Raw genomic sequence first — 18804 nt, 5'->3', positions numbered from 1 at the left:
TTTTCACTTTGCAAATAAAAATAAATAGAATGCAATAATTAGGTACTATCCAGTGCTGATTGGTGGTTGGTTTTATTTTTGCGGGTGGGTGGTGACTAGCTTGCTGCAAAGAAGATAAAAGTTTGATGATGAATAGGTATGTTACCCTATATGTTTTCATTTATAAAAGCTGCACATGATGAAATTATCAATATTGTTATGATAAGTAATATAATATGAGATGGTAGATATTAGCAAGTCCCATTAAGTTTGATCATGGATTCAAAATCCATTGGGTGCATGAGAGAAATTACCACTAAGGGAAAAGTGAGAGAGAGAAGAAAAAAAATACATAAAGGCTGTAGGGACACAGTTTGGGGCCCAAGCCCAAAATATATGGAGTCTTGGTCCAATGAGCTCAATACAATAAATTTTAGAGAATGGATCAAAGAACTAGGTCTTAATGAATTGGGCAACGACTAATGTTGGAGTAAAAGACAATCAAGCACAAATAAGAGATATTGGTGTCAATGGAATTTTAGTCTGAGGAAGCCAAAGTTATTGTATACTGATCACAGTTGGATATTAAGATAGTTTAGTCTGCTATAGTGTTTTCTCTCTGTTTTTCACGATCCCCTTCTCATGGTGGTTTTTCCACATTATATAGCTCCTTTATGATCATTTAGACCCTACACTTGTTGATCATCTGGATTCTCACTTGAGTACCCATCCCATCAGACACCCCTTTCAACCTTTTGTGAGTTGTGGTAGCTAAGGCAGCACTGTTTAGAGGTCCTCTCCACATTAATGTAGTCAGAAAAGTAGCTACAACGCATTTAATGCGGTGGTAGCAGCTTTTCTTTAGATATTTCAAGTTTCCTTCCCTCTCACATGTTCATGAGACGCATTTCAATTGCTAGAGTACATACTTACATACTTGGACTGCATTCATCATGTTCGAGGAGGAATTCCTCCTCAGATCTCCTTCCCTTCATCTCCCGCTGATGAGACTTTTACTGGGAATCATTTAATAGTTATCTCCTCCTCCTCGGACTTGTTAGTGTCCTCAGACAAGGCCCAAGGCCCAATACATTATTTTGGACCCTAGTCCCTACAAAGGCATTCACTTCTTTCTGTGTATTTTTTATTTTTCTAAAAAAGCATAAGGCTTCTTCTATGCTTTTGCAACCATGTTTAGATTGCAAGGGCATGTGCTGTCTGTGACTCTGTTTCTGTGATTGATCATCCATGTTTTTTTCAAAGTTGAGCCATGGCCCTTTTGAGTGTGGCTTCATGCATAGATATCCTATCCCATGATGGTGGTGATGATGAAGGAACTTAGCCTTTATAATATTGTTGTGGTTTCTTAGGGTTGTTCTTTCTCTACAATGTAGTAATTGTGTTTTGGTAACTGTATAAGATTTTCTTTCATAATGTCATTACTCTTAATCAAATTTAATCATACTTTAATGTTAAAATGATTTCTAATAACTGTATAAGCTAGTATGCGTTGGACCATTCATAAATTCAAGGACACACACATATACACTTACATTCTCTTTCATCTTCCAGCTAAGAAGTTAGCATTTCAAGATCATCTTCAAGCTCATGTCCATGATCTGTGTGGGCAGCTACCTAGTTGTCCTTGCCAATCATGCTTTTGTTAAAGGTAGATTGATTTATGATACTTTGTTATGAGCTTATGACTTGGATGAGAATTTTAGAAAGACCAGGAGGTGGAAAACTTGGTTTGCAGCCTATAAAGTTTATATAGATATTTTTTTTTTCCAGAAAAAGTTTATATGAATAAAGCTTAGGATAGACTTATTTGGGATCTCGTTTTGGCTATGCTGGAAAACATGAATTTTTGTCTTCATTGGATCAATTTAATGAAGTAATGCTTCTACTCAGTTTCTTATCAAATTCTATTGAAAGGTTCCTTAGGTAAAATTCGTCTCCCTTAATGTGGCTTAAAGCAACCTTATAATATGTTTCCTTTTACCCAAATTGGCCCTTTCTTCTTCTTTTTTTTTTCTTTAGAATTTTGTGTTTCTAAGTTGTTAAACTAATTTGCTCAATGTATATACAATTATTAAAAATCAATTACTTAAAACTAATTGAAAAGAAAAATTAGCTTATTGAATAAATTTTATCTTTTTAAGATTTTCCCTTTCTTGGGGATGGTATACTGAGTATGAGTTTAATTTATTTTTTGGGTTTTCAAAATTTGTTGTTACTTTCTATCTTTTGTTATTTAGACAACCATGTGATTTTAGTTTCTTTGTCTTTCCTTTTCTAAGGGATTTGAGCTTCAACAGCATAACTGGACAAATTCCAAACTCGCTTTCTAGTTTACGCAGGTTGATATTCAATGTAATTTCTAAATTTGATGACCTTCTACCTCTAGATCAAGTTTTTTTCTTTTCTTTTTAAATCATGTCAAACTTTCATTTCCTATATGGTTTTGTATTCCATGTATGCCTAACCATTACAAACTAACCATTACAAATTAATACTGTGTTCCTCACATATTAATTATATGAAAACATAATTTTTCTTTTCATTTTATATTTATTAGAACCATAATGTTTTTCCAACTTTAAATTAATAAAAAGTAGTTGATGTCTGATATGTAAATTTGTATTTGACATATGCGTAATTCAAATCCTTTTCAGGTAGCAAACAAATGTTATTTAGTGAAACACTACTTTTACAATGCATTGTTATTCGATATTAATACGATGCCTTTAATATATTTAGGGTGGTACATAAATAATGGGAATGAAACTGTGAATCCTCAGGTAAAACAAAATTTCTCTAAAAATATACATCGTCAAGTTTGTCACTGTAAGCATGTTGTACTTTAGTTTTTTTGTGAATAGACATGTGTGGTTCTAATACTCTCAATCTTTGTTATTGTATTTGGTCATTACATGAACAAACACAAGGTTATGTTCAGTAAAAGAGAAGTTGTTGCAAATTTAGTATAAAATCAATTATACATAATTTGAATAACTTTGAGTTATTATATGTTTAATTTGTTATTTTTGAATGGTAAAAATATTTAGGTTCATGTTTTGGTATATTTTGCTACTTGTGTTTGTTCTTTTTGGGTGTGTTTCAAGAGAGCAATTTCTTGAAGTTTTTGAGGACAGTTTGGAGGTGCTGCTGTTGCTTGCTGGCTGTGGTTGTTTGAGGGTAGTTTTTAATGTAAAAAATCCTTCTTTTATATTTTTTGTGATGTTAAAAATCTTTTGGCAATTTTTTGTTGGGAACTTGTGATTTTGTGATGTAAAAAATCCTTAAGTATCTATTTGTGATGTTTTTGGTTCAATTTACGTATCTGTTTGTGGCTGTCGCTGTTTGGTTTTGAGTTATGATTTAGCAAGAAATTGTGATTTAGCAAGGAAAAAAAAACCTATAGCTGTGTTTTTAAAACGTGGCTATAGGTTTTACAAATGTAGGAGGCTTTAGTTTAAAAACGCAGTTTAAAGATGTTCTTTAGCTGCGTTTTGGAAAACGCAACTACGATTTGACCCTATAACTACATTTCCAAACGTAGCTTAAAGGTGCTCTATAGCCACGGTTTGAAAAACGCAGCTACAGTTCTGACCCTATAGCCGTGTATTAAGAAATGCAGCTATAGGTCTAGCCTATAACTGCAATTTTAAACGTAGCCCAAAGCGGGTCTATAGCCGCATTTTTTAAACACGCAACTATAGGTCTTAGCCTATAGTCGTGTTTACAAAAACGCAGATATACGCCTTAACCTATAGCCGCGGTTTTAAAAAAAAAAAAAAAAAAACGGCTATAGGTCTCAACCTGTAGCAATGGTTAAAAAAATGCGGCTATAGACCTACAGGGGCTATTGTTGTGTAGTATAGGTCGCGTTTGTAAATGTGGCTATAGCCCTTGTTTCTTGTAGTGAATTTATTGACCAATACAATCATAGTTTTAAATTTAATTGATTTTTTTTAGAGAGATTTACAACTTATGGCATCCAGTTCTAATGAGTGTCCTTTATCATTTGACAAAAATATTAAGTAATTATTAGTGTAGACATGGATAAAATTGAACCCCAAATTTTTTAGTCAACTACAAGAGTATTTACCTAAAAAGGAGACACCAGTTTCTTCTATAATGGCTATGTTAAGTTTTGTCATTCAGTTCCATGCCCAAAAATTCTACCATGGTTGATTTTTTTTCCCCTCTAAGAGAGTGAACAACAATATTTTGTTGCTAAAATAAAAATAACTAGATGTAAAAGACAAGAATTATAAGAATCATATATGTTGGGAGAGACTAGACTCTCAGAGAAAAAAAAAAAAAAAATCAGAAGCCAAGTCTATCCAAATATATGAGGAGAGACAACAATAATATAAGAAAATAATAAAAATTAAAAAAAAAATTTTGGATGCAATCTAAGAACCCACCTCCAAAGGATCAAAACCACTAAGGGGGAACATTATAACTAGAAGAAAAAAGTCTACCCTTGCTGTGAATACATATATAGTAGCTCAAAAGCTAAGAGGTGGAACCAACCACATGCTTGAGATCCAACATTTTGGTGGACAGATGCAAGTTAGAAACGAGCCTCTCTTAAGGTTTCACAAAATGATATCTCCCCCTAAGCATTTCAAAAGTTGGCAGTCACACCCTTTATGTCTTTCTAAATGCAAGAGAGATAAACCATGTTTTCTCAAACAGTTGATTCTTTAATGGAATATTTCATTTATATATATATATATATATATAGTTTTATTAACGTGTGCCTTTAGAATATATATTAGTAAATTATTTTAAGAAATTTTTTGTGAAAAAAAGAAAAAGAAAAAGTGATGAACTGTTTTGACAATTTTTTCAATTCCTTATAAAAACTTTCCCAAAATGGATTATTATATATAGTTATTCGTACAACCTTAAGGGTCAGTGCCATTGTCATTTTCCACAAACCTCAACAAAGAATGTCATTTTGCTCATTGTTTGGGTAATAATATTTTTTTAAAATCGCAATTTTCCATTAAGAAAGTAATAGAGGATAAGTATATTTATTTATTGTAGTTATACAAACCTCATGAATTAGAGTGTCATTTTTTGAAACGATTAAGGGTGGCATTTTGTGAAATCATAAGACGACTGGTGTAATTTGGGGGAAGAAGACACACATATAACCGTAAAATACATGTATAAAAATTCTAAATCCATATAATTAAATAAAGAGGGGGCGTTTGATTTTTGGAATGCATTGTGCACGTAGGGATGGTAATTTTGCTCCACCCCACTTGACCCGCCCCTCCCTGCTTCGCCCTATGTGGGTTTTCCTCGCCTTTCAAAGGTGGTGAGGCGGGGATGGGGTGAGATTTTTGCCACGCATTTCGAGTTAGGGCGGAGATGGGTTTAGACTTTTTAGATCCAACCCCACATTGATAAGGGTTAAATTGTAAATTTTTTATACCATAAAACCCTACTATTTAAAAAAACATATCATCAACTTATTTTATTCTACCAAACAAGGATTTCTACCTTTTTTTTTTTTTTTTTTTCCCTCTAGCAAGGTTGGAAAGAAGGTACCTATAAGGACCAGATTTGATATCCTAGCCCAAGGTGTGAATAGACTTAGGCCCAAAAAGCCAAAAACAATGAATTTGTAGAGAATGTATTAAAAAACTGGGTTTTAGTTAACCAAACAACAAGTTAGGTAAGTTTGATGATAAAAGAATGAAAATACACAAGTGTAAACTGAAGAAAAAACGTCATCAACGAAGTTCGAGGATGCTGGTTCTTATATAATGTTCTTAGGTAATGTTACAAGTCTGGTTCTAGATTGCTATAATGTTTCTTTTCTGATTTTTTTCCCATCCCCCATCTTACTACTTCTTTCTTCTTTTATACTGTCTTTCCTTTTTATCTCCACCTTCCACGTGCATGCCAGACAGTCGGTGTGGATACTTGTCCCATCAGCATTCCCCATAAGTCCTTATGTAGTAGCTGTAAGGCTGAAATCTACTGTTCAGGTATCACCTCCACATCAATGCAATCAGAGAGTTAGTTGCAGTGCATTTAATGCATTGGTAGCAGCTTTCTCCTCAGATATTTTAGGACTTCTTCCTATCTGATGTCTCTGCAATGCTTATCCGCTCTAACTAAACTTTTGGGATCGCTACCCTTGTTAACAGACCATCTCTTGGGACCTCGGCTTTGTCTAGCCGAGGACGCATTCATCCTCGGCCCACTCTCATGAGCTATTATGACTAAAACTAACCTCTTTATTCATTAACACAGTATCTTCTGTTGAAGACTCCTCATCCTCGGACAAATCCTCATCCTCGGCTTGGGCCATAGGCCCAATATATTGGTTGATAATGAACTCTTGGGCCCAAGAGCCCTATAGTACCAATTTTAACATTTTTTTTTTTTTATCTTTATTATAAACAAATTTATATACTATTGAATTATTGATTTTGTATTATGAGATTTTTGTTTTTGTTGTAATATTGTCCTGTAAACACTTTAATAATATTATTCAATTTTTCCTAAAAATTAGTTTGATTTGATGAGATAAATTTATTTTTAATTTCAAGTATATTTTTACTAACGAAACAGGTTTTGTTAAAAACAATTGCAATAATTGTGGGCAAATTAATAAAAAGTTGAGTTTTACGGGGTGGGACAGGGCTTCGCAAGGCCCCAAGGGACGGAAATGGGGTAAGAAAATTTTTACTATCATGCGAGGTAGGGCGGGGCAGGAATGGGATAAGAAAAAATCATGTGAGGCGGGGGCAAAGACTCCATTCTTCGGACCTGCCCTGCCCCATTGCCATCCCTATGTGCATGTAGTATGCAAAAATTGAGAATGACAATTTTGAGGCGTGGAATGGTAGGTATAGGCACAAGTACATGTACAAGCTCATGACTAAATTGACTTACTATACTAGAATGCTAAGGCGGTTCCACTATATAAGATATAATTTAAAATGACATTATTATTAATAAAATTATAAAAATATTTTGATATTTTTAATATATCTTCCTTTTTCTTCGTCTTGCTCCTTGTTTTTCTCCAAAGAGTACTTCCCCATGCCACCTAGAGATGCTTTTAATAAGATTTTTTTAAAGGATAATATAAAAAATTAAAGGAAAAACTTCATTTTTTAAAATTAAAAATTTCACATATTTTCATCATCTCATCACTATTTCGAGATGGAGGAATTTTTTGTTGTTGGGTCCGAATGAAATAGGACAACCTTTTTTCCCTTTACATAAGGGTTACTATTCCCAATCCGCAATTTTAATATGATATATCTTATAAGTTATATCGTTAAATACTCAATTCATTGGAATTCAAATAATAACCTATTGTTTCCTTTTCAAAAAAAAGAAAGAAAGTAATAACCTATTGTTAATCATATCTTTGTGATGTCTTATATCTATAATTTGAATGCCACCTCATTGGGTCTATCAGCCCATGTTGAAAGGGCAAATGTTTAGGCTAACTAGTTAACCCGGGCTTCTATTGCCCATTGAGCTTATTAGGGATGATTTGGGGGCATGTTGGTAAAACACTTGCCAAGAAATGTAGCAGTGGGCTCGGGCTTAGGGGTAAAACAGCCATGGGCCCTGGGCCCATGAGAGATAGATTTAGTATGGTGCTTTAGGTATTATTATTATTATCTAATCATGATTGACTATGTAATATTAATATTGTTCACTTGTACCTCAGTATAGCCTTGTCTGATTACGTTGTTCAATGTGACATATTACCCACTTCATGAAGTTCAGATGAATGTTAGTATGTTACGTCTTTATTAATAAATATCAATATTATTTTAATAAAATTTGGGATACCAGCACCATTTGCCAATTCAACACCTACTTCTTCTAGCCTCTTGTTTGTAATATAATAGATCAGCTTATGACAAAACCTGAGTTTGGAATGAGTTTACTATAATCTTTTCTAAATTTTCTTTGAAACGAACAACATTGAATACACAAAAAGTCCACTGAAATATCAATTCACAATCATCATAGAGGACATTAGGAAAAGACAACTAGTTTCATTCTTTATTTATTTATAATTTTATACTACAAAATTTGGGATACCAGCACCATTGGCCAATTCAACACCTTCTTCTTCTAGCCTCTTGTTTGTAATATAATCGATCAGCTTATGACAAAACCTGAGTTTGGAATGAGTTTACTATAATCTTTTCTAAATTTTCTTTGAAACGAACAACATTGAATACACAAAAAGTCCACTGAAATATCAATTCACAATCATCATAGAGGACATTAGGAAAAGACAACTAGTTTCATTCTTTATTTATTTATAATTTTATACTACAAAAGAAAAGATAAAAATAAACTCATGAAAGGGAAGACAAAACAGAACAAAATACAATAAAACAATAAACATATAATCATCTGTATAATCAAAGACTCAAATCATCAGAAACCGACGCGGCACTTGGTAGTTTGAAATGTCCCAGCCACAGAATTTCCATTAGAACTCAAAGGAACCATCAAGTCGCACTTGATCTTAGGCTTAATCCGCCAAGTCTTAACCTTCCCCAACTTAAACCTAATCCTGAGATAGAGCCTAACTTTTATATAATAAACCCCTATACTTTTCTCAGAGTTGAACACCGAAAGCTCACTAGTCCCAAGCAAAACCAATTGTTGCCCTTTGAACACAGGACTGAGAATCGTCGTATTCTTGTGGCCTTGATAAAACGGTGTCAGAAACTCTGTACCAAACCTCTGGTCCTCGAAGAATACACTGGCTTCGATGTTATCATAGTATATGCCAATCTCGTTGTTGGGGTTTCTGATATTGATGTTGAGAGCGAGATTGTAGTTGAGCGTGTTGGTGTTGGTGGTGAAGTCGAACTGTGTAAGAGAAGCGTCAGTGACGTGAAAGTTGATTCTGTTGGGGCGAAAGATGAGCCAGAAGACGAGGACCGCAACGCCTACAATGACAACAACTGTGCCAATAAGTTCGAGAAGGAAGCAAATAAGGCAGCCACAGCCACAGCCGCAGCCATCGCCGCGGCCAGGGCGGTGGTAGGTTCGGGCGGGTGGCGGGATTGAAGGGCCATAGTAGGCTCCGTTCAAGTGGGATTGTTTCTCTGCCATGGAAACAAAGAAAGAGAGGGCCACAGGGTTTTTGAAAGGGTGAGAGGGAATTGGAGTGTTTGATGAAAATTAAAGAAGTGGTAGTATATGAGTGTGTGTTTATATTTGGGGTGGGTAGAGAATTAAGTCAACTGAGAATAAAGAATTGTGATAGGGCGTAACCTAATGTTGAACGAAGAGCCGCAATTTTGACATGGAATATCTTACTGCTTCAAATACCCCACAAATTGGGTTCTGATAGGAATTTAACCTAATTACCTAATTCATGTGAGAAACATGTGAGAAACGAAAAATAGAAAGAAAAAAAAAATTGTGCAAAAAGAGAAAAAACAATCACAGACACAAAATTTACATGATTTAACAATTTATCTAAATATACGAAGTTGTTACGTTTTTATTTTATTAATTACTGAGAAAATATAAGGACAGTCGTGCAATACAGTTTTTAAATACAACATTAAACCCCAATTTGAAGCAAAATGACCAAAATACAAAGTCTTAGAAAATCTCTCAATTCCCAATTAAAACCATCATGCTTCCAAGTTAGATTGAGCCACAAACCGAATCAAGTACAAACTAGGCTTTACATAGTCCAACAAATTCAAATAATAGTTTAAATAGTAATGGTATCCTTTGTATTGTTTCATGCATATGGCTCAAATCTCACATATCGTTCCTCACTTATTTTACTATATATATACTAAGAAAAAAAAAAAAAAAAAAAAACACTTAACTCATTAGGTCCATCAGCCCATGTCGAAAGCGCAAATGTTTAGGCTACTTGGGTAACCCGGGCTTCTATTGCCTAATGGACTTCTTAGGGATGATTTGGGGGCTGCAGGTTGGGCTGGAGCATAGGGGTTAAACTACCATGGGCCTTGAGAGATGGATTTCTTATTGTGCTCCAACTATATTTTACCCCCTCTAACCATGCAGATATGAAATATGTTGTTCACTTGTTCGTACCTTTTTTTTTGTTCACTTGTTCGTAATTCAATATCGACTTCTTGTCGGATTAATTTTTTTAATGTGACAAATTACCTACTCCATGATATTCAGCTGAATGTTACGTCTTTATTAATAATTATTTTTATAAAAATTGGGATTTATTGTTATGGGTATAACATTTCAAGTTTTAGATATCAGCACCATATACTGCCCAATTCCACACCATTTTTTTCCTTGTTTTTTGGTTGTAATATAATCACTGTATTTCGAGTTTAGAATCAGGTCACTTACAGTATACTCTTAGGTTGCGTTTGGATTGGGATGAAAACTTCTGCGTTTGCGTCTGCGTTTTTTTTTTTTTTTTTTTCACGCGTTTTTGAGCTTTTTGAGGGTTGCGGCTACTGTTCATGCACTGTTCAATGAACAGTAGTCACAAACTTTGACTTTTCAAATATTTTTGGACCAATCAGTGCACATCGTGTACTGTTTATGGACCCACAAATTTCACTTTTCAACAACTTTTTTATTACAAATGGGTCCCACGGTACTATTTACACATTTAAAAATTATTTCGCTACAGTATTTTTCAGTTTTCAGTTTCAGTTTTCAGTTTTTAGCTGTATCTATTAGAAATACAATGAATAGACAAAAAGACTATTAAAAAATCAATGCACAATCATGATCATCGAGAAAACAGGAAAAAAAAAACCATCAATTTCATTCATTTCGTTATGTATTTATAATTTTATACAAAAGAAAATAACAAAAAATCATGAAAAGAAAAACCATGTAAAATGAAACAATAATCATATATATATATATATATATATATAATCATCTGAATACCTCATCCACTAGGAAAATAACCTAGACCCTCATCGATATATGATAGTAAAACATAATCAAAGACTCAATCAAACATGAATAAGATTCAAATGATCAGAAACTGGTGTGGCACTTTGTAGCCTCAAACGTCCCAGGCCTAGATTCTCCATTAGAAATCAAAGGAACCTTCAAGTCGCACTTGATCTCAGGCTTAATCCGCCATGTCTTTAAATAATTACCCAACTTAAACCTAATCCTGAGATTGAGCTTAACGTTAATATCATAAACCCCAGCACTTTTCTCTGAATTAAACACCGAACTGTCACTAGCCCCAAGCGAAACCAATTGTTGCCCTTCGAACACAGGACCAAGAACCGTCGTGTTCTTGTGGCCTTGGTAAAACGGTGTCAGAGACACTGAACCAAACCACCGGTCCCCAAAGAATGCACTGGCTTCGATACTATCGTAGTATATGCCAATCATTTTGTTGGGGTTTCTGATAGTGATGTTGAGAGCGAGATTGTAGTTGAGTGTGGTGGTGAAGTTGAACAGTGTAAGTGAGGCGTCAGTGACATGGATCTTAACCTTGCTGGGGTGGAAGATGAGGAACACAAGTGCTATAGTGACAACAACTAAGCCAATGAGTTGTAAAAGGAAGCTAATAAGGCAGCAACAGCTGCCACAGTCGTCGCACCAGTCGTCACTGCGATGGCGGCGGTAGGATCGGGTTGGTGGTGGGATTGAAGGGCCGTAGTAGGCTTCATCCAAGTGGAATTGTTTCTCTTCCATGGCAACGAAGAAAGAGAGGGACACAGAGAGTATGTCAAAGTGTGAGAGAGAGAATTGGAGTGAGAGGGTATAACTTATAAGTGTGTGTTTATATGGAGTTAGTGATATTATTGGTGTAATAGTTACATGCAACATTCTTTTTTACATAAAGGCGATGATGTTACAAATAATTACACAAAATAATGAAGTTATGTGATTGTGAGAAAACGTGTTCTAAACTTCTAATGTGGAAAGAAGTACGGAAAGAGCTGCGTTAGAGTGTTGTGTGTGTTAAAGACTTCCTACTTAAGTTATGTGATGGATCATGGAGGTGTTTCGTGGAAACTTCCCTAGCCTCACTAGAATTTTGACAAAACATATGCATGGAGATGAAATATTTAAAGTTGTTGTGATTTATTTGTATTAAAACAGTGAATTATAATTGGTTTAAATTGACATGTTACAAAAACCAACAAAAACAAATGTGTAAAATTTGAGTTTACGAAAGTCTATTTGGCATATGTAATAATATAACTATATAGCACATTGACATGTAATAGTAATAATAATAATAATAATAATAATAATAATAATAATAATAATAATAATAATAATAACTAGTGGTCCTATTTTGTAGCAAAAAAAAAAGAAAAAGTGTTTTTATTTTATATATATAATTTTTATTTTGAGAATCTAATTTATAAGTGGATAAAGGAATTTAAAAATCAACCGAAGAGTGGCCCTATTTTTTAGACAATGTTTTAGTGATATTTAGAGTTGAATTTTTACCGAATTGTTCTTTAGTTTTGTTTTTACTTAAACATAGAGTGTAGGAGCATTTTTGAAAAAAAAAAAATGAGAATCTCAAATTGGGGAAGCCACTTGAATAGTAATATAGATAATAATTCATTAAAGGATATATATATAGTAAATATAATAAGATAATTATTTTTGATAATCATATAATAACAAGATAATTATAATAAACCTAAAATTACCCTAGCACATGATGTTATAAAATTACAGTAGATCATCTTATTATACAAGTGCACAATATATGCAATATTCCAATAGTATAAAATTAGGAAGAGTCAAAGCTCTCAAAAGGAAAGACATAAACGATACCAAGATGTGATATATATGTCAATAGTGGTGCTTCAATAAATGTATTGTGTTCACGATGATACCTCCATCAAAGCCCCATTGATACATGTGGTATTATCTATTACTGTTACATGGTATGGATTGTGGGTTCGATGAGTCCACATCAGAAGCCCCATTTTTTTCATTTAGCAAAAGAAAGAGATGCAATATGTCAATAGTATAATTACAAACATACATATGACATATGTTTGAAGTAAGTACCCTGAACTTATTTTGACTCCACTCTACTTATTGTGATTAATTATGATGTACTCTCTCTCTCTCTCTCTCTCTCTCTCTCTTCATTTTTTTTAGATAAGTAGATAATGACTCTCTCTATCATTTCATTTTTTTTAGATAAGTAAATAATAAGAAAGTGATTAGTGAAGTTTAAACTGTAGATATAAGACACCATACAAGATGTCATTACCTAATTTAAAAGTCCAATATTAGGCCTTTTTTGGTCTTCTTCCTAAATTGGGGTCTTATCCCATTTTAGGAAGCCCAATATGATTGCTCTAACATCACCAAAAAAAAAAAAAACCCAAACTGTTTCCTTTTATTTTTTTAGCTAATCAGTAAATTTGTAACATGTTTCACTTTTCACAACTATCAACACCATTTTTTTTCTCACACCAATTTTTTAGCCCAATGTGAGCCACTTTTTGCAACTCACTAAATTTCAATCATCCCACCATTAACCATTACTTGGCCCAAACGTGCTTTTATGTGGTTAAGATTATGTGGCCCAAACGTGCTTTCATACACTAACAATGTACAACAAGGTAGTCCAAATGTGATTCTTACTTAAAAAAAAGAAAGAAAGAAAGAAGTAAGAAAGAAAAAAAAAACAAGGAAGTCCAAATATGATATCCCAATAAAATCCATGATATATGTGACTATAAAGTCTGAAGGCATATATAATATGATAATCATCAGCTCGATCTATATCACACAAACCCAAGTCCTTATTTTACACCAAATAACAAAATAATGAAGAAATCATAATTAAAAAAAATAATTCATATGATAAGAATATATTACAATCCTGAATCAGACATAACGATGGTTTCGGGCAATTAGATAATATATGTGGCACCTGGTAGTCTCAAACCGAGCTGTTGATGAATTTCCCTTAGAACTCAATGGAACTTCCAATTCGCACTTAACTTTTGGCTTGTATTTCCCAGTTATGAAATCTCCGATCCTGATCCTAATACAAAGATAGAACCTCAAATCAATACCATAAACCCCAGCACTCTTCTCCTCATTGAAGTCCGAAATCTCATGAGCATCAAGCTCAATCAATTGCTGACCTGCAAAAGTTGCATTCAAAAAATGCGTACTCCTGTGGTCTACTTTAAAACCCAACTCCGTCAAACTCTCTGTATCGAACCTCTGGCCCTCGTAGAGTGCATTGGCCTTGATTTTGTCGAAGTAGATAGTCACATTCTTGTTGGGGTTTCTGAGAGAGATGTTGAGATCAAGTTTGTATTGGAGAATGTTGTTGTTGGTTGTGAAATTGAACTTGGTGAGTTTGGCATCAGTTACATGGAGCTTGAAGGTTCTGGGGTGAAGGATGAACCAAGCAATGATGTAGGCAAGGAAAATGATGAGAATCACGGAGACTGGTTTTCAAAAGGCACTTGAAAAGGCAGTAACAACAGCTGCGGCTACGGCCACGGCGTTGGTAGGATTGGTCTTGTGGGGGTATTGATGGACCGTAATAGGCACCGTTCAGCTGGGATTGTTTCTCTGCCATAGTTGATCAAAAAAATTAAGCGCAGGAAATTCAATAAGAGCGTGTTTGATTAGAAAAGAAATAGAATGGATGAGGGAAAATAGGAGCGAAAATAGCTTTTCGGATAATTTGATAAGAAGGGATAATAGAAAGGATTTTGGTGCGACTAAGACATTTTCTCCCCAAACCAAAAATTGATCTCTCCAAAACATAGAGAAAAAAAGGGTGGAAAACTCGCTATCAATTGGTTTAACAAAATTAACCCCTTATCTTATACAAGCTTCTTTTTACTCGTTTCTCCACCCAAAAAAAGAAAACTCTTTTTACTCTCATCCATTTTTATCTTTTTCTTTCATTTGTTTTTGTCTTTAGCTTTTATCTCTATGCAGCAAAGAGCATTAATATTGGTGGAACCAAATAGGTAAAATGTTAAATTTAGCAACTATATATAACAAAAGTGGAACAAAAGGCTAATGTATCAATGGAGCAAAAACCATATTTTTTTCAAGATGGCTGTGCACTATAGCTAAGATGGTAAAAAAAAACAATATTTTATTAAAAGATATATTATTTTATTATGTTGGTGATGGTGGTTGTTGTTTATTGTAATAGATATATTATTTTATTATAATAGATATATTATTTTATTATGTTGATAAATACTAAAATAAAACCACTTATGTTGGGTGCTTTGTAAAGTGAGATAGTAAAATAAATAAAATAACTTTTTATGATGCCAAATTGCTAATTTTTTTGCACCACCAATGCTGATGCTATGCCTTTTTTTTTCCTTCTTCTTTTCTAAATGGGCGTGTGTATGGTATTATGGCTGTTTGCTCTTTTTCTTTTTTCTCCTTTTTCTATTTTTTATTTTTTTGTTTCTTTGCTTTTTGTTTTTTAATTGGGCATGATTTTTGTTTTAATAAACTTGGTGGGGTTATTTTATTTGGTTGATAATTTTTTTTTTTTAATTGAGCACAATTTTTTTTAATAAAGGTATATGAGTCAATTTATACCAACTTTATTTTTCATCCTTTCATTTTCTTCTCAAGCAAAGAATTAGGTTATGTTTGGTAACAGTTTTTATTTTCTATTTTCAAAAACTTGTTTTTGGGAATATAAAGAAAAAAACAATTTTCTTGTATTTTTGAAATCAAAAACATGTTTGGTTAGTTGAAATTAAACAGATTGTTTTTTGAAGAAAAAAAATAGAAAATACTAAAATATGTTGTTACTAGGATTTGAACTCTAATACTAACTCATTAAATGAGACATATTCATTAAATTAAATGCGTGTTTTCATTGACTTTTGAAAATTAGAAACTGAAAACAGCATTTTACATGTTTTCAGTTTCCTTCACAAATTGACTTTTGAGCATATTTTTTGTTTTTTGTCCATTTTGGATTGCGAAATAAGTTTTTTAGTCTCAAAAATAGAAAATTATTTTTGGAAACAGAAAATAAGGGGAAAAACAGTTACCAAACATACACTTAAATTTTTATATCTCCACTTTTTCATTTTTCCAACTAAACACATATGAGAGAAAACTAAACATCTTCTATTTTCCTACTTTTTTATCACTTCTCCATTTTCTATTCTTCAACTTTTCCAATCCAACCAAACAAACACCAAGAGAAAGTTTGGTTTTTGTGAGAAACCAATATTGTTAATAGAAGATAATGGAAGCATACACTTGATTTTGATTTAGTTGTATAAAAGTTTTTAACAACATATGTTATTGGTTCCTCAAAAATTGAAGTCTAGACAAAATATATCAAGTTGTCATTGGTTCTAAGCCATTTCTGGTAATAAATCAACAATTCGAAGTGCTTTTCTTGCGTATTCTTAATAAACCAGTGTTTATATATAGATGTAGGAAGGTTTGTTTGTAAGTAAGAAACCCCTTTGATATCTCTTCATTTGCAAAGAATTCTTGATATGAAAACACAAAGACAAAGGGTAGATCTTTGAATAGGAAAAAAAGTGGATCCGTAGGGTCCCAAAAGAATTTCTTTATTAGAAAAAAGCCTTGTTCTTTGGAAGATTTTTCTCTTGTCTGGCACTACATTGTTCCACTTTTCAAGAACTCCGAATCATTCTCTTGATGCTTTTTTATTTTTATTTTTTTAAGATGTTCTTTTAAAAGGGGTTTGAGGAGGATTTGGAAGGATGTTTTATCTCTCCAATACAAACCCCTCAAGTTGTTGATTTATTTGCATTAAAACAGTGAATTATAATTGGTTTAAATTGACATGTTACAATAATCAACCAAAAAAGAAAAAAGTGTAAAATTTGAGTTTACAAAAGTTTATTTGGCCTATGTAATAATATAACTATAGCACACTGACATGTAATAATAACAATAATCTATCAAAATATGTATATATAAAGGAATATAAAAGATAATTATTTTTATAATCATATAATAATAAGATAATTATAATAAACCGAAAATCACCATAGCACATGATGTAAATAAAATTACCGTAGCTCATCTTATTCTATAAAGAATAATGCTAGAGATACAAACTATTTTACAAAAAAATTTACAAATTGTTGATATGGTGAGTGATTATTGGTAAATGAAAATGTGATATTAATGATGGGTTTATATGAAAACCAATAAGAGGTTGGCCACATCAATATTTTGTAAAAATATTGTAAAATAGTTTGTGGTTGTAGCATTACTCTTATACAAATGCACAATATATGCAATATTCTTTTTTTTTTTTTGAGAAACCAGACCTCAAGCCTGGGACTTTATTGAAGGAACAAAACAGAACTTAATGGACATCAAAGTCTACCAAAACAGCAGTATCTAAAGGCAAGGCATTCATCCAAAATTGGCAGCAAACATTGGAAGAAGCCTTTTTAGCAAGAGCATCCACTACTATATTACCAGTGCGGTTAACATGGCCAAATGTAACAAAAAAAAACTAGGAAGTAAATACCGAACATCGTCAAAAATATTTCCAAAGGAAGATAGTAATGAAGTCCCCTGGGATACTGCAAAAATAATTGTGGCCGAATCACCTTCAAATATTATGCAATGAAAATCAAGTTCAGTAGCAAATTGGACCGCTTTGAGACAGGCAAGAGTTTCCATATTAGCAACTGATGAAGATAGCCGAGTAGGCGTGGACAAAGCACCAAGGGTAGCGCCTCACCAGTCATGCACAATGACACTGATTCCAGCTGAATTCATGTGTTTGAAAAGGGCAGCGTCGAAGTTCACTTTAACAAAGCCTGGTTTTGGAGGGCACCATTGATGCCGAGCAGAAGGTCGAGGGAGAGGAATTTCTAGAATCTGACTAGCAATGAAGTCCTGGAGCAATGCACCTGCAACAAAGCTGATATTTGATATGGGGTGAGTTGGGTGACCAAAATGGAGTGCATTTCGTCTGTTCCATAAGCACCGAGTAATTGTTGCGAACATCTCCATTCTAAGCTCGTCACGGACCTGCATAAACTTGTTAAGTAAATCACAAAAATTTAGGGGAAGGGGAGATATCATGGTCTGGAACCATTGGAAAGGTAGCCACATAGGGGCTACGTGGTTGCAAAAGCATAGCAGTGGAGGGAATCTTCCGGAGTATCTTTACACATCTCACACAAATTCGAATTTGTAATATGTCATCGCTTCAGGTTACACTTGGTGGGCAGAGCGTTATTACAAACTCTCCAAACAAAGTGTTTTATCTTGTTGGGCACCTACATCTTCCAAATTCCTTTCCAGAAGCTTCTCTGATTGGCCTGATTGGATGAACTTGCACAGTTTGTTGAAGCCGAGGCAGCCAACAGCTTGTAGGCACTACTAGTGCTAAACTCCCCGGATGGAGTGCACAACCAAGACACACGGTCAGGGGGTTTTTTGTGGCTAAGTGGAATACCCAATACCAAAGAAGCTTCATGAGGTAGAAAAGCACATTTTACCTCCTCAGATTTCCACAAACCTAAGTTTGGATTGATAAGAGAGCTCACCTTAGCTTCCGCCATAACTGAAGGGAGGGGGGAAATGATTACTCTACTTGGTTTCACTGGCAACCACTTGTCTTCCTTGATCTGAACTGATTGACCATTCCCCATGCGCCAAACCATACCTTTTCTAATAACATCCCAAGCACCAAGGATGCTCTTCCATGCATAGGAACTGGAGTTGGATTCCTTGGCATCAAGAATAGAGCAATTTGGGAAGAATCAGGCTTTAAAGACTCTAAAGCAAAGGGACTCCAAGTTATGCAACATCCACCATACTTGTTTAGCAAGG

At 33.8% G+C, this 18804-nt stretch overlaps 3 protein-coding genes across 3 annotated transcripts; all 3 read right to left on the bottom strand.

The window, feature by feature from the left end:
* Window positions 1-8357: 8357 nt before the first annotated feature.
* On the bottom strand, window positions 8358-9130 carry LOC115951245 (NDR1/HIN1-like protein 10). The gene has a single exon (XM_031068430.1). It carries the CDS (start codon window positions 9109-9111, stop codon window positions 8425-8427), a length of 687 nt encoding a protein of 228 aa, XP_030924290.1. The 5' UTR covers window positions 9112-9130; the 3' UTR covers window positions 8358-8424.
* Window positions 9131-10853: 1723 nt separating this feature from the next.
* LOC115953630 (NDR1/HIN1-like protein 3) lies at window positions 10854-11770 on the bottom strand. Its single transcript, XM_031071366.1, has one exon. The coding sequence runs from the start codon at window positions 11671-11673 to the stop codon at window positions 10999-11001; it is 675 nt and encodes a 224-aa protein (XP_030927226.1). The 5' UTR covers window positions 11674-11770; the 3' UTR covers window positions 10854-10998.
* A 2078-nt stretch (window positions 11771-13848) lies between these two features.
* Window positions 13849-14557, bottom strand: LOC115952000 (NDR1/HIN1-like protein 10). Its single transcript, XM_031069106.1, has 2 exons — window positions 14518-14557; window positions 13849-14423 (listed from the first exon to the last, which is right to left on the bottom strand). Exons 1-2 carry the CDS (start codon window positions 14555-14557, stop codon window positions 13849-13851), a joined length of 615 nt encoding a protein of 204 aa, XP_030924966.1.
* Window positions 14558-18804: the final 4247 nt, after the last annotated feature.

Source organism: Quercus lobata, chromosome 7, assembly GCF_001633185.2.
Source record: "Quercus lobata isolate SW786 chromosome 7, ValleyOak3.0 Primary Assembly, whole genome shotgun sequence".
NCBI classification, from domain to species: domain Eukaryota; kingdom Viridiplantae; phylum Streptophyta; class Magnoliopsida; order Fagales; family Fagaceae; genus Quercus; species Quercus lobata.
This window is presented reverse-complemented; position numbering and strand designations above follow the sequence as displayed.

Excerpts from the sequence above, each read along its gene's own strand:
- LOC115951245 (XM_031068430.1), bottom strand. The coding sequence starts at position 9,111 with ATGGCAGAGAAACAATCCCACTTGAACGGAGCCTACTATGGCCCTTCA.
- LOC115953630 (XM_031071366.1), bottom strand. The coding sequence starts at position 11,673 with ATGGAAGAGAAACAATTCCACTTGGATGAAGCCTACTACGGCCCTTCA.
- LOC115952000 (XM_031069106.1), bottom strand. The coding sequence starts at position 14,557 with ATGGCAGAGAAACAATCCCAGCTGAACGGTGCCTATTACG. Across the intron at positions 14,424-14,517 it reads GCTGAACGGTGCCTATTACG|TCTCCGTGATTCTCATCATT; the intron begins GTCCATCAATAC and ends TTTGAAAACCAG.